At 42.8% G+C, this 23,602-nt stretch overlaps 1 protein-coding gene across 1 annotated transcript; it reads left to right on the top strand.

The window, feature by feature from the left end:
• The first annotated feature begins 1,272 nt into the window (after positions 1-1,272).
• On the top strand, positions 1,273-10,927 carry LOC115363696 (lithostathine-1-beta-like). Its single transcript, XM_030057974.1, has 4 exons — positions 1,273-1,309; positions 3,337-3,663; positions 8,623-8,714; positions 10,787-10,927. The coding sequence occupies exons 1-4, from the start codon at positions 1,273-1,275 to the stop codon at positions 10,925-10,927; spliced, it is 597 nt and encodes a 198-aa protein (XP_029913834.1).
• Positions 10,928-23,602: the final 12,675 nt, after the last annotated feature.

Here is a 23,602-nt window from a genome sequence, read left to right as displayed (position 1 = left end):
TCACACGTTACAGCAGCATCATGAATAAAAACAAAAAATTAAAAATTAAAATTAAAAGTATATACAATAGAGACTAAATATGCGAAATATATACACTAAAGACAATGTCTGTATGTATGTATTGTCCAAGCGCCACATAATACAAGTGATAAACAAGCAAGTTGATGCGCCCATGCAAATAAACAGGCCATCAGATGTCAGCTCACAGGACACAGGTAGCCTACATTCAAATTGCATATTCTCTCTGAGGAAGTTTAAATTGATAAAAAGGAATCAGTGTGTCTGGTTTTGCCCCTGTGGCCTTTTCCATTTTTGTAGGGCATCAAAACCAAAAGCCAACTGTCCTCGCTCTAGATCTTGTTGTTTAGTCCATGTCTGACTCATTTCCTTCACCATCAAACCTGAAGACAGAAGGTTCATCGATATTGTTGTAACAAGGACAGACAAAAATATAGTTTTGTTTGTTTTGACCATTTAATTCACTATGAAAAACCCGAAAATTATCTGGAAAAAAAGCTACTGTGAACATTTCAGCTCAAGCTTCCTCACCTGCTGCAACAAGGCGTCCTTCATGACCTCCAGGTCCGCTGAGGAGGCGGACTGCAGCCGCACTTTCACCACCTGCATCTTCACGACATCTTATAGAATGGATATGTCACATTAAAATCAATTCCAAAAGATACAGGTGGCCAGGAGAAGAGGTGTGGGAGAGGTTTATGGAAACTTGTGACATCATCGCTTCATGTGCTGTTAAAGCAGCACGTGCAGCCTCATAGAAACCTGTTGGATGTTGGAGGAGTGCCCCGGTCACACCTGCGCTCACTACACCTCCATCACACTGACGCTTCATCCCTCCTGCCCGGCCTGCGCTGTCGCTCTGCAGGGGTGGAGAGACAGAAAGACCGAGACAGCCTACATCTCTGTATTTTACACAAGAGGGGTAAGCATTATTATTAATTTTTTGAACATAAATTTTGCTATTAGACAAAGTGAATATGAAATACACTTCAGCCAGGTTCTGACATTGGTGGTGAGGTGACGGGTAAGTCTTGATATTAAAATAAGATTAAACAAGGAAAACAGGACGGTTATTTTTTGGTGCATCGCTCAGAGAAGATTCATTGTTATGGATTTTCATGAGTACATTTTGCTTCACTGATATGTCAAATATGACTTTGATTCTTTTCAAATTCAAAATGTTTCACCGGCCCTTCTCACCAGTGATCATCTTATCCTGCTGAAAGTGTAAGAGAGCTGTGGTGTGATTTCGTCATGGCAGGGAATGCGTTAATCTTCATCTTCTTATCAGGTTAGTGCCACTTGACTGTCATATATTCCCCCTCAAATTTCGAATTCATTGTGAAATCAGCCCATGGAGGAGTTCTTAAGAATAAAACAACAAAGTGTGAATTTATCAAAAACAATTACAATCATAACATTAATCACAATCTTTGTCATACATTTTGTCCAAAAAAAAAAAAAAAAAAAACTGAGGGGGTCCAAGTCGATGTTTTTCTGGAATAAAGACTGACTGAAAAAACAAACAAACAAACAAAAAAAGCTTCCTGTTCACTGGAATCACTGTCATTTTTGTTCCTCTGCACAGTTTATCTGGTTATTTGCCAAGAAATCAGTAAATCAGCCTATTAGTAATTACTCATCAGTCTTCTTGTTTGACCCCTGAGTGTGTTTGTTGTTTTCCCTCTTTCACTGCAAATCATATTATTTTGCTGATATTCTTCCATGGTGACTCTTGTCATCATTAGTTCTGACACTACTAAATAAATATACACTACTCACAAAAAGTTAGGGATATTCGGCTTTCGGGTGAAATTTCCAGATGAACCTAAAATGCATTATAACCTTTACAGGTGAACTTAATGTGACCTTCTGTAAACTTTTGAATGCACATGTCCAACTGTTCAGTGTTTCAGTACTTTTTGCACAAGTTGCTGTTCTCTAACAAGGAGCTTAACGGCAAAATTCACAACAGGTGTTTGATCTATGAATCAACCAATAAATGTCCTGATTCAATTAGAATTGGTATTTAAACAGTCCTCCTCATCATGCTGTTCACATTTTGACATCATGAGACCAAGACGACACCTAACAATTGATCAGCAGCACCTCGCCATTGCGAGGCTTCAAACAGGATGTTCTCAGACGGAAGTGGCCACTGAGCTTAGAGTGTCACAGAGTGTCATCAGCAGGTTGCAACAGAGATACAGAGAGACTGGAAGAGTCACAGAAAGGCATAGAAGTGGACGTCCTTTGGCCACATCCCACACTGATGACCGCTTCATTGTGAACAGTGCCCTGCGGAACCGGATGATGAACGCCACTCAACTCCAGGCACGTTTAAGGGAGGTGAGAGGCACCCAAGTGTCACGTCAGACCATTCGAAACCGTTTACATCAGCATGGTCTGCGTGCTAGACGACCTGCAAGGGTACCTGACCACACCACCAGGCACAGGTGTCATCGTCTTGCATGGGCCAGGGAGCATTTACGCAGGACGAGGGACCAGTGGGCCTCAGTGCTGTTCTCTGATGAAAGCCGATTCAAGTTGAGCAGAAATGATGGCCGCCAATGATGTTGGAGACGTCAAGGAGAGCGCTATGCATCAGCCACTGTTGTCACCAGACGAGCCTTTGGTGGTGGTGGTGTTACTGTGTGGGCAAGTGTGTCTAGTCAGTACAGAACTGCCCTACACTTTGTGAATGGTAAAGTGACAAGCCCATACTACCTGAATAACATCATTAATCCAGTCATTGTGCCCCTGCATGAACAACACAGGCCTAATTTCATCTTCATGGACGACAATGCTCCGGCTCATCGAGGTCGCATCATTAGGGAACGGCTGCTGGAGACTGGGGTACCTCAGATGGAGTGGCCTGCACTTTCTCCAGACCTGAATCCCATAGAAAACCTATGGGATCAGCTGAGTCGCCGTGTAGAGGCTCGGAGCTCTGTACCCCAGAACCTCAATGTCCTGAGGGCCGCCCTTCAAGAAGAGTGGGATGCCATGCCTCAGCAGACAATAAATCGACTTGTGAACAGCATGAGACGTCGTTGTCAAGCTGTAATTGATGCTCAAGGGCACATGACAAGTTATTGAGACATTGACATTTTTTGTTGTGGTATATCCACCACTGTTGTTGGCTTTTGTTTCAATAAATTGTTTGAGATGAGGAAATCACCAGTGTATGCTTCTACTTAAATGCCCTACTTTCATGATATAATATCACTGTAGCGTGAACTTTTTACATTTTCCGTAAATTTCTCCCGAAAGCCAAATATCCCTAACTTTTTGTGAGTAGTGTATGTTCACCGGCAGATCGAACCAAAGGCTCATCGAGATGGGTTTTTGTGCATGAACGCAAGACCTGGAGCGAGGCTCAGAGCTACTGCAGGCAGAGCTACACCGACCTGGCCAGCATCAGGAACCTCACTGAGAACGAGGAGATCAGAGGTTTGATCAGTGACACCTCTTGGATCGGCCTGTTCAGAGACGCATGGAAGTGGTCAGATGGGAGCACCATGTCATTCTCTAAATGGGATAATTGTCATCCAAGTGGAGGAGATAAGCATTGTGCGACTTCACATCTGGGAAAATGGCGTGCCGATTTATGCAGTGACAGATTTTACTTTGCCTGTTACAGTGGTAAGTAGAGATCTACAATAGGCCTATTTCATTTTGAAATTCTGTCAGTTCATTATTTACAACAAACTATTAGTCACTGGCCATATTATTTTGCTGCTTGGTGGATGGAAAGCCTGTTGTTATTAGGCAACGAACCCCAAAAACTTCCAAAAAATAAAAAATAAATAAATTTTCTTCAAATTATGTTTATTTAGTCTATTTTGAGACATAAAAACACTGGCATCATAATGCGTACCATAGAGGGTTAAAGTTCATGAACTTGTTCACGAAGCTTGAAATGACCTCGCTCCCTCCACACATCAGAGATTTGCTTTCATTTTATGTTCCAGCCACATCACTGAGGTTTCTCCACAGCTCATCTTTTAAATGTTGCTGATGTGTCCTAATTAAGCACCAGTGTGGCTGCCTTCTGTTTTTATGCCCCTAAACTGGGGAACACACACTGTCCCTGGATATCAGAACGGCAAGCTCGCTTGGTATTTTTAAAAGAAAACAAAAAACCTATCTAGTGAATCTGGCTTTTATTTTGGAGTAACGTTATAGCCTTAGTTTTTCAGTTTAATCATTGTTTTTAATTTGTATTTTTATTCTTGTGTTTGTTTTTATTTATTTGTTTAATATTTTATAGTTTTGTCTTTGTAATTTTTAGTCTAGCATATTTTATTGTTATGTATTGTTTTTATTTTTTGCCTGTGTTATTTTAGTCTTGAAATATGAAGCACTTTGGGCTGCAGGCTTGTATGAAAGGTGCTATATAAATTGTCATGTCACCTCCACCCTCCTGCAGCTTACACACACACACTGGCCTGTTTTCCTGATTTCATCTTCTGTAGCTTGTTTTATCTGATTTCTGCTACACACACATATATATGCATATATCTTTCTTGTTCTTTCTTGTCAGTCATCACAGCGTATTTGTTTACCTGAAACAATGCTGCTCTCTTGCTTGGGACACTATTTGAATTTTATGTTGCAGTTACAGTTGGCTCATTATCCAAAGTAATAACTGACTTCTCTGCAGAAGTTTGCATGAGCGGGAGGCCACACACACACGCACAGACACACACACAAACACACACACACACACAGAAAGAGAGAGAGAGAAAAAACACAACTGAGAGTGTACTACCTCTTGAAGCTCATGGAGAGAATGCCAAGAGTGTGCAAAGCAGTAATCAGAGCAAAGGGTGGCTATTTTGAAGAAACTAGAATAAAAAACATGTTTTCACTTATTTCACCTTTTTTTGTTAAGTACATAACTCCACATGTGTTCATTCATAGTTTTGATTCCTTCAGTGAGAATCTACAATGTAAATAGTCATGAAAATAAAGAAAACGCATTGAATGAGAAGGTGTGTCCAAACTTTTGGCCTGTACTGTATGTGGGATATGTTGTTGTGAAAAACAGGCAGTTTACCTTACAAACTAAAATCACTGTTATTTTTGTTCCTCTGCACAGTTTTGTGTGTAAATGTTTGTGCGTGTATATATATGTATATTTATATATAACTTGTACTCTGTTGTTCTCCCCTCTTTCCCCAATGCATGCACACACTCTCAATTGTGTTCTCTCTCTCTTTCTGTGTGTGTGTTTGTGTGTGTTTGTGTGTGTGTGTGCAGCCTCATGCTCATGCAAACCTCTGCAGAGAAGTCGGTTGTTACTTTGGATAATGAGACAATTATTACTGAATCTTGGGTTACAGTATTTGCAACAAACAATGAAGATAAAAAAAATGATAAAATATTCTGTATGAACAAGGGATCATTGATGTGACTGTCTCCTCTCTGGTCGGCCTTGTGGTTTTTATTTATTATTTATTATCTTATTTATTCACAATATCTATGTTTGCAATATTCAAATAGTGTCCCAAGCAAGAGAGCAGCATTGTTTCAGGTAAACAAATACGCTGTGATGACTGACAAGAAAGAACTCAGCTCACGTATATATATATATATATATATATATATATATATATATATATATAAATATATATATACATGGATGTCACAATATGTCACAACATAACTCCAAAATAAAAGCCAGATTCATTAGATAGGTTTTTTGTTTCTTTTTAAAAATACCAAGCGAGCTTGCCGTTCTGATATCCAGGGACAGTGTGTGTTCCCCAGTTTAGGGACAAAAAAAGAGAAGGCAGCCACACTGGTGCTTAATTAGGACACATCAGCAACATTTAAAAGATGAGCTGTGGAGAAACCTCAGTGATGTGGCTGGAACATAAAATGAAAGAAAATCTCTGATGTGTGGAGGGAGTGAGGTCATTTCAAGCTTCGTGAACAAGTTCATGAACTTTAAAATCAATTCTAAAAGATACAGGTGGCCAGGAGAAGAGGTATGGGAGAGGTTTACGGAAACTTGTGACGTCATCGCTTCATGTGCTGTTAAAGCAGCACGTGCAGCCTCAAAGAAACCTGTTGGATGTTGGAGGAGTGCCCCGGTCACACCTGTGCTCACTACACCTCCATCACACTGACGCTTCATCCCTCCTGCCCGGCCTGCGCTGTCGCTCTGCAGGGGTGGAGAGACAGAAAGACCGAGACAGCCTACGCCTCTGTATTTTACACAAGAGGGGTAAGCCATTATTATTATTATTATTATTATTATTTTGAACATAAATTTTCCCTTGCTATTAGATAAAGTGAATATGAAATACACTTCAGCCAGGTCCTGACATTGGTGGTGAGGTGACGGGTTAGTCTTGATATTAAAATAAGATTAAACAAGAAAAAAAGGCCTTTTTTTTTTTTTTTCATGGTGAATTGCTCAGATAGGATTCATTTTCATGGATTTTCATGAGTAGCCTACATTTTGCGTTACTGATATGTCAAATATGACTTTGATTCTTTTCAAATTCAAAATGTTTCACCGGCCCTTCTCACCAGTGATCATCTTATCCTGCTGACAACAAAGTGTAAGAGAACTGTGGTGTCATTTGGTCATGGCAGGGAATGCGTTAATCTTCATTCTCTTATCAGGTTAGTGCCACTTGACTGTCATATATTCCCCCCAAAATTTTGACTTTATTGTGAAATCACCCCATGGAGGAGTTCTTAAATATAAAGTCTAAGGTGTGATTTGCCCACAGAAACCAAGCAGATGTGTGATGCCTGTTAATTTTTCTAGCCTGTATGATTTTACTGTGATGTATGTGAGATGCATGAGAGCGTAAAACACATCAGACCTAATCCATCATTTATGTCAGTATCTCTTCCATACGTACATGATATTTAAGTAAAGAAGTCTATTTAAGTAATAAATGTCACCTTTTCTTTGCTAGTGCATTGTTAGTATTCAGACATGAGCTCCTTTGTATGCAGGAGTCACTGTTCAAAGTGAGTTGCTCTAAATGAGATGTTTTGCATGTCGGCACAGGGCTGGGCAGCCTCCCCTCCTGTTTTCCTTGTCATTACCTCTTGGTTGAAAAATTAATGACCTGGACTGAAGCGCAGAGCTACTGCAGGCAGCACTACACAGACCTGGCCACCGTAACCAGCGAGGAAGACGTGACCAAGCTGAATGACGCTGTGGGGAGTTATCGCAGCTGGATAGGGCTGTACAATGACATTCACAGCTGGAGGTGGTCTCTGCAAAATAAGAGTTACTACGGTGAAGGAGAGGCTGAGTTCAGGATGTGGCACAGTGGTGAACCCAATAACTACTACAGTGATGAGTACTGTGTGGCAATGAACACAGGTGGAACATGGGGGGATTGGTCTTGTAGTGATAGATTCCCATTCATCTGCTACAACGGTGAGAATAAAACAACAGCAGTGAATTCATAAAAACAATAACAATAATAACATTAATCACCATCTTCGTCATGCATTTTTTTTAGTCGAAGAAAAAAAAAATACATTTCTAGATAATGAAGGCAGCCAACATTAAGATCTCAGCTTGGGTTATTGTAACATATTCTCAAGGTGAAATCCTTGTTTGCATTTCTGGAGAGATAATGACGTTATATCCCTGTGTATCTGGTTGAATGCGGATTTTGTCACTGAGAGGGTCCAAGTCGATGTTTTCCTGGAATAAAGACTGACTCAAACAAACAAACAAACAAACAAACAAACAAACAAAAAAACAAAAAACCTACCTGTTATACATGTGAGATGTTCTCCCTCATAATGAACAAAGGAAATGTTATCTTCATATTTACAACAACCTGATCATCTCTATCTTCTTGTCATTTACAGGTAGTTACCTTACAAACTAAAATCACAGTTATTTTTGTTCCTCTGCACAGTTTTTCTGGTTATTTGCCAAATAAATCAACCAAACAAACAATATTTTTATTAGTGATTACTCAGCAGTCTTCTTATTTGACCCCTCAGTGTGTTTGCTGTTTTCCCTCTTTCAGTGCAAATCATATTATTTTGCTGATATTCTTCCATGGTGACTCTTGTCATCATTAGTTCTGACACTACTAAATCATGATTTCTGCTTAAAAATATATTTATAAATATATGTTCACCAGCAGATCGAACCAAAGGCTCATCGAGATGGATTTTAGTGAATGAACGCAAGAACTGGAGCGCGGCTCAGAGCCACTGCAGGCAGAGCTACACCGACCTGGCCAGCGTCAGGAACCTCGCTGAGAACGAGGAGATCAGAGGTTTGATCAGCTACCACTCTTGGATCGGCCTGTTCAGAGACGGATGGAAGTGGTCAGACGGGAGCGCCATGTCATTTTCTAAATGGGATGATAATCATCCAGATAGAGGATATGCGCGTTGTGTGGCTTCAAATCAGGGAAAATGGCGTGACTATCCATGTAGTAACAGATTTTACTTTGCCTGTTACAGTAAGTAGAGATCTACAATATGTCATTTTGAAATTCTGTCAATTCAATATTTACAAAAAAGTATTAGTCACTGGCCATATTATTTTGCTGCTTGGTGGATGAAAAGCCTGTTTTTATTAATATGACATATCCATTGCAGGAGCTGTCGTGAAGATGCAGGTGGTGAAAGTGCGGCTGCAGTCCGCCTCCTCAGCGGACCTGGAGGTCATGAAGGACGCCTTGTTGCAGCAGGTGAGGAAGCTTGAGCTGAAATGTTCACAGTAGCTTTTTTCCAGATAAGCTTCGGCTTTTGTCAGAGCGAATTGAATGGTCAAAACAAACAAAACTTTATTTTTGTCTGTCCTTGGTACAACAATATCGATGAACCTTCTGTCTTCAGGCTGGATGATGAAGGAAATGTGTCAGACATGGACTAAACAACAAGATCTAGAGCGAAGACAGTTGGTTTTTGGTTTTGATGCCCTACAAAAATGGAAGAGCCCACAGGGGCAAAACCAGACACACCGATTCCTACCCTCTTCCAGTGTTCAGGTCAAATCTGACCGATTTGAAACTTTAATTAATCATAAAAAATGTGTTTTTTATCGTATTGCCTCAAGGCATCATGATATCCTCCGCATTAGGCCTTTGAACATATAAAATTGTTGATCATCACTTTCATTGAATTTTGAGTGATTTAGTGAACATTGTTACACCTTTGGTGTTTGTAAAATGACCGAGATAAGAAATGCATATAAGACTATAATATGTTCATCCATCAACTGGAAAACATCTCCATACACACACACCCACTCACACACCCATCCACAGCCACAACCCCCTAGCCCCTCCACACACACACACACGCACGCACACACATGCACATGCACACACACACACACACACACACACCGCCCGCCCACCTGGGAACCTGTCTCTTTCTCGTGCTTACCAACCCCCCAACCCTCGTGTGAACCGCACCTGCCAGAATTAACAATGTATTGTATCTCCTCACAGACCCCAGACCCCATACATAAAGATTTATTTGTGCCTCGCTCTCATTCTACTCTGTGAACACAATGAGTAGACAACTGATGAGGTGGTTTTCTGTCCAAGAGGTTCTAGACCATACTACCATATTTTACAAGCAAATGATAATGGAGAGGAGACTGAGACTGAACAGGAAATAGAGGAGGATGTCTCAGAAATGGAAGACAAGCTTTAAAGCTTGACAAAAAGCTGATAAAGCTTTAGTGACCCCTCTAATTCAATGGCACCAACACCTTCCCCGCTCAGCACCCTCTGCCAGTCTGGTGAGGAGTCTGCAGGCCACAGAGGCTCCACCAACAGCTCTCAGCCGCTCGCCCCTTGACTATGGCAGAAAAGGAAGAGATGCAAGCTCTGTGCCCCTAGAGACAATAAAACCAGCCTCTCCTGCCACAGAGGCCAGGCCTACGTTTGCAAGGCACACTCCCACCTGATCATACAATGCCACTCGTCCCTGTCCCTGTTTTGAATTTGTTTGTTTACAGTAGCTGTTTATTTATGGATATGTTTTCTGTTCTGTGTCTGTTTTTTTTCTAGATTCATTGCACTTACTCATCTCATCTACTGGCCTGAGATGTTCTTTCACAGCTTAATAAGGTCTTCAACAAAAATTGAAAAGTGATTCATGGTTTTTGTGTTAATATAAGAGCAGTTAAAGCAGACCGGTCAAATTTGACCGCGAACACCTAAATAAGGGCTGAGCAACGAACACTGGAGGAGGGTTCAATTTAAATTTCCTCAGAGAATATGCTGTTTGAATGTACCTGTGTCCTTTGAGCTGACATCTGATGGCCTGTTTATTTGCATGGGCGTCTCAACTTGCTTGTTTATTACTTTTATTATGTGGCGCTTGGCCAATAAAAACCTGTTTTTACTGGCCAAGCGTGCTTATGCATACAATGAATTTGACTCCGGTTTACCTTATATACTTGTAATACTTACATATGTCACACAGCACAACAAAGACACCAAACAAAAGAAATACAAAGCAGTAATACATAGAACAGTGGAGGTAAGTATGTGTGCACAACACGGCACGTCCCAACTATACAGACTGTTGGCATGGCTGATTTATAACCAACGTACAGTGGTATATGCATTTACAAGTGAATATTTTTAATGAAAAGGGAGAGGGGGGGTTTTGCAAAGTTTAGTGCTCTGATTTCTCACCTCCTTCTTCTGCCTTTTGCTTTTGGTATTATAATATTGATGTTGGAGCACTGACTGTGGTGTTGGCAAACAATGAGGCGATAATAAAGAGTGTTTCTGTGTGTCAGCTGCGTCAGAGACTGAAGGACCAAGGCGTGAGTGACGACGTGCAGCTCCGATGGGTGACGCAGCCTGATGGGAGGGTCTTCCACAAGGAAGGGAAAGAGGAGAAGGACCAGGAGGAGCAGGCGGAGAGCTGCGGCCCCTGAACATGCTTTTAATTCTTCCCGTAGTGCTGTTTCTCTTGAGAATATTATTCATGACTTAGCATGAAAAAGTACAAAACAGAAAATCACAATAATTGGGAACATTCTGGCATTCGGGCAAACATTCTGGAAATTTTGAGCATCTTACATTTAATTTCCTGCATTCTGGTGGATTTTTATGCATTTTTTTTTTTTTTATAAATATCTATTATAAATTTTATAAATATCTATAAATATTTTATAAATATTGGGGGGGACTTGTACCCCTTGACCTCCTCTAAATTTGCACCCACCCACTTTCTCCAGTATGCATACCCATGCATACTGGAAAAAGTCGTTTGAGTGATACTGATGGAAATTATTTTCTGCTGAAAAATCCACAGAGGATAGCTGGAACCTGTGTGAAAATAAAAGAGACAGAGGAAAGTCTATGCCGTTCTCTGTTTGTATATCAACACCAGTTTAAAAAGACATTTGGTTTTATTTGACATCTTTAAAAAATGTGTTTTCTGCCTTGTCTCCTTTTCTATTATTTCACTTCATCTTTTAAATGCTGATTTTTCCATTTGTGCTAATTGATTGGTTGGTTTAAACTGCAATTGATGTGTCTGTTCTTTGTTTGATTTTCCTTGTGTGTGAAATTCGGTTCATCAATAAAGATTATTATTACACACTATTAGTAATCTGTACATATTTTTAAGATTTATAATGGAAAATAATTTGATGAGATATTAATTAGTGTGCTTGTACTGACAACATATAAGCATAGGCTATGCCATATAAATAGCATTTTTCAAGCAGTGTCAAGCTGTTTCTGATATTCTGTCCCCGTCATGTAAATAAGGACAAAAGGAGGACAAAAAATCAGAAACATGTAGGTGGCAGGTCACGTTAGGTGGGCGGGGCTTTGAGAGTCCAAGACGTGGCTGCAGACTGCGAGGTGTGTGTAACATCAGGACTGAGATAAATGAATGAGCCGGGAAAATCTGCTTTTCGTTTCCGTGCTCCACACACTCGGAGTCCAAGGTCTATTTTTTTCTCATTCTTATTGTTCTTATTGTTTTATTTTTTTGTATCTCACTGTCAGTTCTTACACTTTTACCCTTTAATATCTGATTTTAACTGATACAGCCACGTGTTTTTCTTTTATTGATTTTAGTTGGGTCTCTATGTTTGTATGTACGTTTTAAATTGATTTTAAAGTGATAATGATATGATATGATATGATATAATTATAAGTTATGAAGTCTTTGATACTAAAATCCTTGTGAAGAGGAAATTTTAAAGTTCAAAATATATTATATTTTAAAATTTTATTTTATCACCTTTCTTAGGTGATTAATGTCCCATCCTCTCGCCCTCATTTTCCTTTAAAGTGATGGTTCAGATTCCTACCCATATTGTGGTATTCACTGCTGTATGTGAGTGTAATAACATCCACCAAGTTTGGTCCATTAACTTTTTTCCTGTCGAGATAACAAGAACATTACTGGGAGTGATCTTCTCCAAAGTAGAGGAGGGGAGAGGAGTAATTATTCCATTGCAGCAAATTTGTGGTTCTCTTACAATTGTTTGTATATGCATATTTTTCAAGAAAGAAAAAAGGCAGTAAAATTGACAATTTAGAGGTTTATTTTTCATTACCCCCCTCCCCCACTGCAAGCGTGAAACCTAAGTCTCCCAGCTGCAAGCTCCAGATGACACGACATAAATGATGTGCAGACCGAGCCACTGAGGCTGCAGTCGTGCTGACATGATAAAAATCAGCTGAGGGACTGATCTCAGGTGAAGCCAGCAAGCACTTCAGTTTTTCTGGAAATAAAAAGTTAAAACTGCTGCCTGCAGTAAGAAACAGAGACACTGTTTGCTTTAAATGTGTGGGAACTGGCTCTGTTGCATTAGTGCAGAGACCTGCGCAATGATATTGTCATTCAGTTTGATTTTTCAGTTCAGTTTATTTGTATGACACTTTTCACACAACTGAATGCAACGCAATGTGCTTCACAACATGAACAAGATATTTAAAAAGCCATTAAAACCAAACAGATGAACGGATAAAATGAGAGGTAAAATACCAGATAAATTTTTAATGCAAGACAAATAAAAGGTTGGTGCATACTAACAAGCATGATGCAAAGACTTACCTGTCCGTCTGTGTTTTAATGCTGTGCAGCCGGCGTCTGTGCAGAGGAGAAGCTGCTGCCTGGACTCCCAGTGACGAGCCGGATGGTTTTATAGCTGCACACCACGTGATTTCTTGTAAACGCTCGAGCTGCTGGAACCGAGGTTAAGTTGTGACTATGGTTCTCTGAGTTAAGAGACTGTCTCTTCATGCTGATGGGATGACCTCAGTGCTCATCCTGCACGGCACAGGCTGATAAGACAGAGCTGTGGGCAGGGCTCCAGACTAACTTTTTCACAGGTAGCACTGGTGCCACCTAGCTTTTCATTTAGTAGCACCATATTTTTCTTTGCATAGCGTGTTATTAATGCATGACCCTATCATGTTGTCAACATGATAAACAAAATAATAAAATAAAATAAAATGTGTTCTTCTGCCTGCAACGGAAGGGCTACGGAAGTACTCACACACCATGGTTTGTCCGTTGTGGCAGTTTCCCCTGCCACTAGTAACACACCACAGCAGCACACCACACCATCACTCACTCCACATGCAACAGGGTAGCCAGGTAGCATGCTTCTGTATAGTTTGGTGGGTGCACACACTGAGCTACATATGACAACAATGCTGTTTCCTGTGCTATTTGTTCATGTTAAGGTTACCACAAACACATACAAACACTTAAGTGAGGTGAGAACTCTTTATTTAAATAATGATAATGATATTTTGAGTTGTTTTCTAATGTGTCCTTGTCCTTACCGCAGTGCTTCCTGGTCCTGGGCAGTGTCAAAGGACCCAAGCACAGTTTCAGGCAGCCTTTTATACTGCCTGATTGATGAGTAGGCAGGTGCTTTGTCCGCTTATACTGCACCATCCCAGTGAATAAAAATATAATGTAACCTGGTAATGGTGTAATATTAATAATGTAATGTGACTGACTGATTTAAGGTACTTCAATCATGTACAGGGGTTTAAATGTTTTTGTTTGTTTGGAAAATAATTGTTCCTATGTTCAATTAAAGGTGGTATGGTCCAGTGGGAGGGGCCTTGCCTTTAAATAGAGGGGATCTACCCCCTCCTAGTCAGTCAGCGAAGGGCTGCCGTATGGTGCAGACCTAGTGGTGCCAAGACTGACTTTTGTAAATAGTGTATTTTTTTTCTGGCTGTATTTTTTTTGCCTTATTTACTGCTGGTAAGAAAGGACAATAAAACACCTCATTTTCTTCCTTTAAATCGACTTTGCTATCTTTTTTGGAGCATTTTTTTTTTGTTGAATTGCACCTTTTCAGCTAGCCTTTGGCCAAACTGCCCACACTCGAAGGCAGAGTGTGACATTTGGTGGCAGTGGTGGGATGGCCACCCGAAAGGCCCCCAGGGGGGGCCAAAGGAAAATTCAAACCAGGAGCAAGACAGCCAAACTCAAAACAGATCCTGAGTCAGCTGAACCAGATGCAGAGGGTGAGGAATGGGAGACTGATGAGGAGGAGGAGCCGGCCCCTGCAGCGCCGCCACAGCAGGAGATGGTCGATCTGCTACGCCAGTTTATGGGTGCTCAGAGGGACAGGGAAGAAGCACTCCTAGGGGAACTCAGAGGACTACGGACAGCCATCCAAGCCAGCAGTCAGCCAGCTACACCAGCAGCCAGCTCTAGTCCCAGCATGGGGAGCGCTGCCTCCCTAATAGCACTTCCCACACCTCAACCTCCAGTATGGGCCCCATCCAGAGCAACTCTTCACACCCTGCAGCAGCCATCAGCAACACCAATAATACAGCAGCAGCCACCAGTACCAGCCCCACGGAAGGACCCCAAATTGCTTCCATTCCAGTCTGGTGAGGACATTGAGAATTACCTCCTCCGCTTTGAGCGGATTGCCAAAACTTGGGCGTGGCCAGAGACTGAGTGGGCCTACAGGCTTGTTCCTTTGCTGACGGGGAAGGCATTGGAGGCCTACTCCGCCATGGATGAGGAGCAGTCTGACTCCTACCCAGACCTTAAACAGGCCCTGCTGGCTAAATTTGACATTTCTGCGGAGACTTATCGCCAGCGCTTCAGAGATCCAGCTGTACCCCATGGAGAGACGCCGACTGAAACCTACCAACGCTTGAAAGGCCTGTATCGACGTTGGATCAAGCCAGACCAGTGCAGTGTGGAGGACATCGGGGAAGCCATCGTGTTGGAGCAGCTGCTGAGAGTCTTTCCACCTGACATCCGCACGTGGGTCAAGGAGCGTGAGCCCACCACGGGCTTAGAAGCAGCCAAGCTTGCAACCCAGTATGTCAACGCCCGGAGGCCAGTACAGACCAGGTCCCAACAGCGCCAGCCTAACAGAGGACAAGGGGACAGCCGACAAGAAGGTCAGAAGTTTAAGAACTATGGGACACAGGGGAATGTAGGGGTCAGCAGAGGTGGACAGCAGGCAAGTGCCAGTCAGGGGACTCGGGGGTCTAGTAGATATGGGCAGGATAGTTCCAGCTATGGGGAAATCATTTGTTATTACTGCCAGCAGCCAGGCCACAAGGCCTCAGACTGCCCTCTCAAAAAACCTAAACTGTCTGGTTACTGTTATGTTCCCCACAGAGAAGTGTCTAGAGATCCAGGTAACATGTGCTCAGAAGATGCCTCATTCCATCCAGTTACTGTTAATGGGGTACAAGTGTTGGCTTTGCTTGACAGTGGGAGTTCCATGTCACTGATTAAGAAATGCTATCTGCCAGACACTGGTATTGACTATGGGAACAAAACTGACATTGAATGTGTTCATGGGGACCAGAAACCCTACCCCACATCTGAAGTCACCCTAGGGGTAGATGGGCAGGCATTTTTGCTGCAGGTGGGGGTTATTGACCATTTGTCTGTTGATTGTGTCCTCGGGAGGGATTTGCCAATCTTGCGAGACCTAATTGCAGAAAAACAACAGAAAACTGAAATGTGTGCTATGGTTACAAGGTCTCAGGTTAAAGCTGGCCTGGAGCCCCTCCCAGATCTTGATGGTGATCTGTGTGAGGGTGGTTTCAAAGGCCCAAGAAAACCAAGGCGACAACGTCGCATTGAGAAAATGCAAGGCCCCCTTGATAAGGTAGAAAGTTATCCCGAGCCTGTGAGTGTTAACTGGGACATTCCCAATGACATAAGCCAGTTGCAAATGTCTGATCCTACTCTGTCTGTTTTGTACAAGCAGGTTGAGAATGGGGGGGGCAAACAAGATTGTGGTCCAGGATTTATGGTGGAAAATGACATTCTGTATGCAATGGGGGATGCAGGTAAACGCTTAGTGGTACCAACCAGTTGTAGGCCTCTTGTTTTACATCTGGCACATACAGTACCATGGGCAGGCCATCTAGGGCAGCAGAAAACATACATGAGGTTGGGGTCACGGTTTTACTGGCCAACAATGTTTAATGATGTCAAACATTTCTGCACCACATGCCCAGAGTGTCAGGTCACCACACACATCAAAGCCAAACAGGTTCCATTACACCCACTACCCATTATCAGTACCCCTTTCCGGCGCATAGCCATGGATGTGGTGGGTCCTCTGGAGAAAAGCAGTTCTGGTTACCAGTACATACTTGTGGTCTGTGACTATGCCACCCGGTTCCCAGAAGCTTTTCCTCTCCGTAGCATAAAAACACCAAAGATAATCAGTGCCCTTGTCCAGCTTTTCTCCCGTGTAGGAGTGCCAGATGAGATCATCACAGATCAAGCTACCAACTTTACCTCTGGCACGATGAAGCAGCTGCAGAAGGAACTGGGAATCAAAGGCATTCGGACGACTCCATACCATCCACAGACTGATGGCTTGGTGGAGCGATTCAACCAAACGCTGAAGCAGATGCTGCGTAAGTTTGTCTCTGATACTGGCCGTGACTGGGACAAGTGGTTACCTTTTGTCTTGTTTGCCTACAGGGAGGTGCCCCAGGCATCAACCGGTTTCTCCCCGTTTGAGCTACTTTATGGATGGCCAGTGCAGGGGCCACTAGATCTCCTGAGGAAGGAGTGGGAGGAAACCAAGAAACCAGCACCAGAAGGTATCCTATCCTATGTACTCCAAATGCGTGAACGCCTTGAGAAGTACCATGAGGAGGCCCAAGCCAACCTGAAGAGGGCGCAGCAGGACCAGAAGTTCTGGTACGACAAAAGGGCTCGGCAGAGGGAGCTGACACCAGGTCAGAAGGTCCTGATCTTACTCCCAACCAGCTGCAACAAGCTGTTAGCCAAATGGCAGGGGCCTTATGAGGTGCTAAGGAAGATGGGACCAGTGACGTACGAGGTGGCTCACCCAGACAAGGGGAAAGCAACCCAGGTCTACCACATCAACCTGCTCAAAGAGTGGAAGGAGCGTGAGCCTGCCAAGGTGCTGCTGGTGCGTCAGGTCAAAGAGGAAGATGGTGAGTCTGACTCTAACCTGCAACAACTTCTCCAGCCAAAAACCCCCAACCTGGAGCACCTGCCCTCACCACACCAGCAGGAGTTGCAGATGCTTTTCCGGGAGATGACTGGTCTTTTCCGAGATGGTCCAGGACGAACGGTACTGATCCAGCACACCATCCGTCTCCAAAAGGCAGACACTCCTCCCATACGTCAGAGGCCGTACCGCGTTCCAGAACGGTTGGTGGGGTGCCTAAAGGATGAGGTCCAGAAGATGCTTGATCTCGGGGTGATCGAGCCATCTGACAGTGAGTGGTCCAGTCCCATGGTGATGGTGCCTAAGAAGGATGGTTCTCAACGGCCCTGTATCGACTTCAGGAAGGTTAATGCCGTGTCCTGCTTTGATGCTTACCCCATGCCTCGCATAGATGACCTGGTCGAGCGTGTGGGAAATGCCAAGTACATAACCACGTTGGACCTCTGCAAAGGTTATTGGCAGATTCCTTTGGAGGAGACCTCAAAACAGTACACTGCCTTCCGTACACCGTCAGGACTGTACCAGTTCACAGTAATGCCGTTTGGACTGCATGGAGCGCCTGCAACATTCCAAAGGTTGATGGATGCGGTTCTCAGAGGGTTCGAATCCTTCAGTGCTGCATACCTTGATGACGTTGTCATCTTCAGCCATTCCTGGGAGGACCATCTCCAACATCTGAGACAGATCCTGACCTGCATTGAGAGGGCCGGCTTGACCCTCAATGCTCAGAAGTGCGAGTGGGCCAAGGGTGAAGTCCAGTATCTGGGGTTTCAGCTTGGAGGGGGCCACATCCGCCCTCTTGTGGACAAGGTTGAAGCCATCCGCAATGCCCAACGCCCACGCACCAAGAAGCAGGTGAGGTCATTCGTAGGCCTTGTAGCATGGTACTCTAACTTTATTCCCCACTACTCCACTATTGCCACCCCTCTGACTAATTTGACCCGAAAAGGGGAACCCAACCCTGTAAGGTGGTCCCCAGAATGTGAGCAGTCCTTTACTGCTCTCAAGAATGCCATGTGTTCCTCACCTGTCCTCTGCAGTCCTGATTTTCAGAAGCGCTTCGTGGTCCAGGCAGATGCTTCTGATGTTGGCATTGGAGCTGTGCTGGCACAAGGGGATGAGGGAGAGGAGAGACCAGTGTTGTATCTCAGCCGTAAGTTGGAGCCTCGGGAGACCAGGTATTCAACAATCGAGAAGGAGGGTTTAGCCATTAAATGGACTTTGGAGAGTCTGCGCTATTATCTCCTTGGAAGGGAGTTTGACTTGGAAACAGACCACAGAGCTCTATCATGGATCAACACAATGAAGGACCGCAATGCTAGGGTCACACGTTGGTATCTTGACTTGCAACCCTTCAGTTTCAGGATCCGCCACAAATCTGGCAAGAACAATCTGTTGGCAGACTACCTGTCTCGGCTGACCACCACGGCTGCGCCAGGAGAGGGGGGAGGTAATGTGGCAGTTTCCCCTGCCACTAGTAACACACCACAGCAGCACACCACACCATCACTCACTCCACATGCAACAGGGTAGCCAGGTAGCATGCTTCTGTATAGTTTGGTGGGTGCACACACTGAGCTACATATGACAACAATGCTGTTTCCTGTGCTATTTGTTCATGTTAAGGTTACCACAAACACACACAAACACTTAAGTGAGGTGAGAACTCTTTATTTAAATAATGATAATGATATTTTGAGTTGTTTTCTAATGTGTCCTTGTCCTTACCGCAGTGCTTCCTGGTCCTGGGCAGTGTCAAAGGACCCAAGCACAGTTTCAGGCAGCCTTTTATACTGCCTGATTGATGAGTAGGCAGGTGCTTTGTCCGCTTATACTGCACCATCCCAGTGAATAAAAATATAATGTAACCTGGTAATGGTGTAATATTAATAATGTAATGTGACTGACTGATTTAAGGTACTTCAATCATGTACAGGGGTTTAAATGTTTTTGTTTGTTTGGAAAATAATTGTTCCTATGTTCAATTAAAGGTGGTATGGTCCAGTGGGAGGGGCCTTGCCTTTGACTAGGAGGGGGTAGATCCCCTCTATTTAGTCAGCGAAGGGCTGCCGTATGGTGCAGACCTAGTGGTGCCAAGACTGACTTTTGTAAATAGTGTTTTTTTTTTCTGGCTGTATTTTTTTTTTGCCTTATTTACTGCTGGTAAGAAAGGACAATAAAACACCTCATTTTCTTCCTTTAAATCGACTTTGCTATCTTTTTTGGAGCATTTTTTTTTGTTGAACTGCACCTTTTCAGCTAGCCTTTGGCCAAACTGCCCACACTCGAAGGCAGAGTGTGACATCCGTCGTAACGCAACCACGGGAACTGCGCTAGCCATTGTTGCTGAAAAGTATACTTTTTCTTTCTCTCCACACTGCCCCCCGTCTCTTTTGCCAACCTGTCACTGGCCTTCTCCTCTCCAGTGTCAGAAGAATCTGACATTGTCGCTTCTAGTGCTGGGTATCGATTCAAATTTCAAGAATCGATTCGATTCCGATTCACAAGATTCAGAATCGATTATTATGATTCCATCTGATTCGATTTAATCCGATATTGATTTGGTTAGTTTTATTAAAAAGCATTTTCAGCTGTTACTGAATTACATGCCTGTCTAGTTATGCAACACATTAATACTCATATTATATTGTGTCATTTGATAACAATATAGGTACTGATAATTAAAATGGCTGTAAGACTGGTGAAAATGGCTAGGACCACCTTTTGTAGCCCAGAGGAGATATGATGCTCAAACACTTGGTATGTTGTGTTAGTGTATGTTTATGAGTTGTAGAACATAATAAATTATCTTGAAGGAGTAGATGTTTACCAGTAAACTTGACTCCAATAATTTAACAATATGTTAAATTATTATTTGTTTTAAAAATGTAAATTACTTATCAAACAGACCTAACAATTCAACTACCAATGAATGAGCAGAAGTATGCACGTGATAACATAGATAAGTCAAAAAAAAAAAAAAAAAAAAAAAAAGCCAAAGTGATACCTCTTCTCTGAATAGACAAGCTATGTCAGTGTGCTGCTGTAGCTGGAAAGTTTCTCTGCCTTTTGGACTCGTACGGTGCCGGTGCAGGTGTTGTAATGTTTTTTTCTTGGTGGTGCAGGTGCAGGTGAAACGACTGGAGCGGTTGTGCCACCCAGATTTGCTTCCCTCCATGTAATTTTCCCTTGACATACTGTACGTTCATATTCCACACAAACAGCATTTATATATATATGTATTAAAAGATCGATCTTTGGGCGTACAGATCGATCCATGGGTCTTGTCGCTTCCCTATTTTCAGACCCTCCAGCATCAACAGCCTCCTCTGACACATTCTTTTTCTTAAAATAATCAACGATAGACCGTTTCATCTTCTTTGTTTAGTTTTTTTAGTGGGATCGTCGGTGACCATTCAGTGAGCGTGCAGCATGTACGCGCACGTGTCTGTGCACTTCACGCATTAAGACAGGCAGGCAGGCAGAGACAGGGAGCGAGAGAGAGGAGAGATAGGAGTCGCAGGAATGAGCCAGAAAGTAGCCTAATATTTTTATTATCAACCACAACCATTACTGCACTAACATAGCCATGGGAGTGATGAGAGAAAAAAAAAAGATTTTTTTTTTTCACTCGTCCTCCTGCAAGTAGCACCGGCGCGACCTAATTAAATTTTAACTCGCACCTTAAAAAAATTAGGTTGCATATGCGACCTAGTAGGTCGCACGCTGGAGCCCTGGGTGTGGGGTTCAGCAACAGCTTTCAAAAACAGTTGGGCATCAAAAATACACATCATTTTCAAACAATGAGCTTAACATTAGAAAAGTTCTTCAGGATGGCACAGGAAGAACACACAGAAACAGGCTAATTAAAGTTTGTGGCCTACAGGTCTTCACGTCCTGATCATTGTGTCATGATGGGAAACCTCAGACCAAGAGTGAAGTTTAGTTCACAAGACGAACAACATGCACTGATGTCCAGAGGCTCATGCAGGAGTTACATTATTATCAAACAAAAATCCCCTGAAAGCCCCCTTGCTCTTATTAAAAATGTGCAGATCTATGAATACACAAATAGGCCCCGCCCACCCCGTCCCTCCAGCCACACTGGCTTGTAACCAGAGCTCTGTTCAGAAAACCAGGAAGTCCCATCCTAGTAATATTATTCTGTGAAGCAGACATGTCCAGTTGGTCTTCTTGTTTTTTTTTTTATTGAAAACAAAACTCAACCTGCAGTCCAGCACCGCAAACAACTGAGCTGCTGCTAATGATATGCAAAGCAGCTTTTAGGGCACAGAAACAGAAGAAAACCAAATTTTTGAGTGGAGGGGGACTTGCACTGTCTGGGTACTGTCTATTTTTAAAGACTTGTGACTTTAAATCATAAAGGACTGTCATTGCTCCAGGGACAGCACGTTCCTTAGAAAAACTGCACAATAGGAGTTCACTTGGAAAAATAGGGGGCCTTGCTGTGAACCACCCTAAGAAAGGTTTTTAGGAAAGCAAATTCCAGCACATTTCTACTTTCAAGGACCCGGTCTTAACAAGCATTAGTGTCACACCAGGCCTGGAGTGGCTAATCGGGAAGACCGTGACAATTCCCAGTGGGCTGGTCTGATGTTTGGGCCGTGAGGGCCAGCACTACATTAATGAAACTGACCTGAATTGATCAGAAGGCTTTGTAAAAAGGGGAGATTTGTGCTGAGAATTATGACAATTTTTAAAATGTGATTTGGTGTCAGAAGCAGAGCCAGGAGCCAGTAGTGATGAGGGGATTGCTCCTGTCAGTATGGAAGGAACAGGTGTGTGAGTGTGTGAACAAGCAAGCATTAGTTCCAATATAACCACTTTACATGATTTTAATAACAATAGGTTGTGATCTAAAGTGGGCCGGTCTGAGGCATGAAACTCCAGGGCTGAAAATGAGTCCCACTCCGGCCCTGTGTCACACAATGGGGCACTAACGAAGAGAGCCGACCCCCTGAGTGTTTTATTTTCAAAAGATCAGCAAGACCAACTGCAAATGGCTGTACCGAACAAGAAAAAGGAGAAGAAGAAGAAATGGAAACATAAAAATAATCCTAAGAGACGACACACTGGCAGAAAAAGGGAGGGAGTGACAGAGGAGTGTCAGTTTATCAGCAACATTACAGTAAACAGTCAGAGGTCAGAGGTCACATGACTCAGATTGATCCTGTTGTTGTTTTTCTGCCCTCTGGACTGGTCACTAAACCCCCTCATAACCATGGCAATCAGCTATTTAGCCTCTGAATGTTTTTTTTTCTGTGTGTGTATACGTGTGTGCGTGTGTTTGTGTGTGTGTCTTCCCATGCGCGAAAAATCAACAAATTTTGCACAAAGGTCCAGTCCCATGCCAGATTTCCTCAGCTGCAAACACAATCTAATCGTCCTGATGGTGGCGCTACAGCAAGCCTCTAAATGTATAATAAATCAACCATATGTGCTACAGCTTTGCACCAAAATGTAGCCCGAATACTGAAGAAACCTTTGTACACTTTACACTTAAACATCAGTTTTTCACTTATGGAGCAAATCAATCATTGTTAAAAACAAATTACTAACATCTCCATGCTGTCTAGATGCAATAAATGTGTAATGAGGGCCCTCTTCATTACTTAGTGTTGTGTATTCTATAGTACATTTTCTGGAGTAAGTGGTAAATGAAATAAGACACAAATACCAAGCATTAAATTACTTTTTATTGAATTTCTGTTTGTTATGGTGTTTTTGGTCAGTGATTGACGGCCAGCCTGTAAAACAAAGAAACATACATTTAGTGTGGATGCTTTGAGTAATGCCATGTGCTCATTGTGTGTGTATGATTGTTTGGTTGTGCATTCACGTACCTTTGTTCTCCTCTGCAGGGTGTTCAGGCCAAAAGAGTCCTCAGGCTCTGAGCACCAGTTTAAAGGTTCCAGGAGAGACCACGTCACGATCAGTGTAGGGGTGTTTTGTGTTTTGATTAATTCTTTACTTTTTTTTTTTATTTGATCTAGTGTAATGTGTAGCACAGCACAGATCATTTAGATTCATTGATTTTGCTGATGTAGATATATTTTAATGTGTTTGTTGTTTGTTTTTGTATATTTAAATGTCGGGTGAGGGTGAGATCTCCCTGTGCTGTGGTTAGGG

This window comes from Myripristis murdjan, chromosome 8, assembly GCF_902150065.1.
Source record: "Myripristis murdjan chromosome 8, fMyrMur1.1, whole genome shotgun sequence".
In the NCBI taxonomy this organism is placed as follows: Eukaryota; Metazoa; Chordata; class Actinopteri; order Holocentriformes; family Holocentridae; genus Myripristis; species Myripristis murdjan.
Note: the sequence above shows the minus strand (reverse complement) of the source record. Positions and strands in the feature narration are given on the sequence as shown.

What these genes read in the sequence shown, in the direction of transcription:
- LOC115363696 (XM_030057974.1), top strand. Translation starts at nt 1,273, where the DNA reads ATGGCAGGGAATGCGTTAATCTTCATCTTCTTATCAG. An exon ending in TTACTTTGCCTGTTACAGTG is followed by an intron (nt 3,664 to 8,622) that starts GTAAGTAGAGAT and finishes TATCCATTGCAG; the next exon opens with GAGCTGTCGTGAAGATGCAG. An exon ending in AGGACGCCTTGTTGCAGCAG is followed by an intron (nt 8,715 to 10,786) that starts GTGAGGAAGCTT and finishes TCTGTGTGTCAG; the next exon opens with CTGCGTCAGAGACTGAAGGA.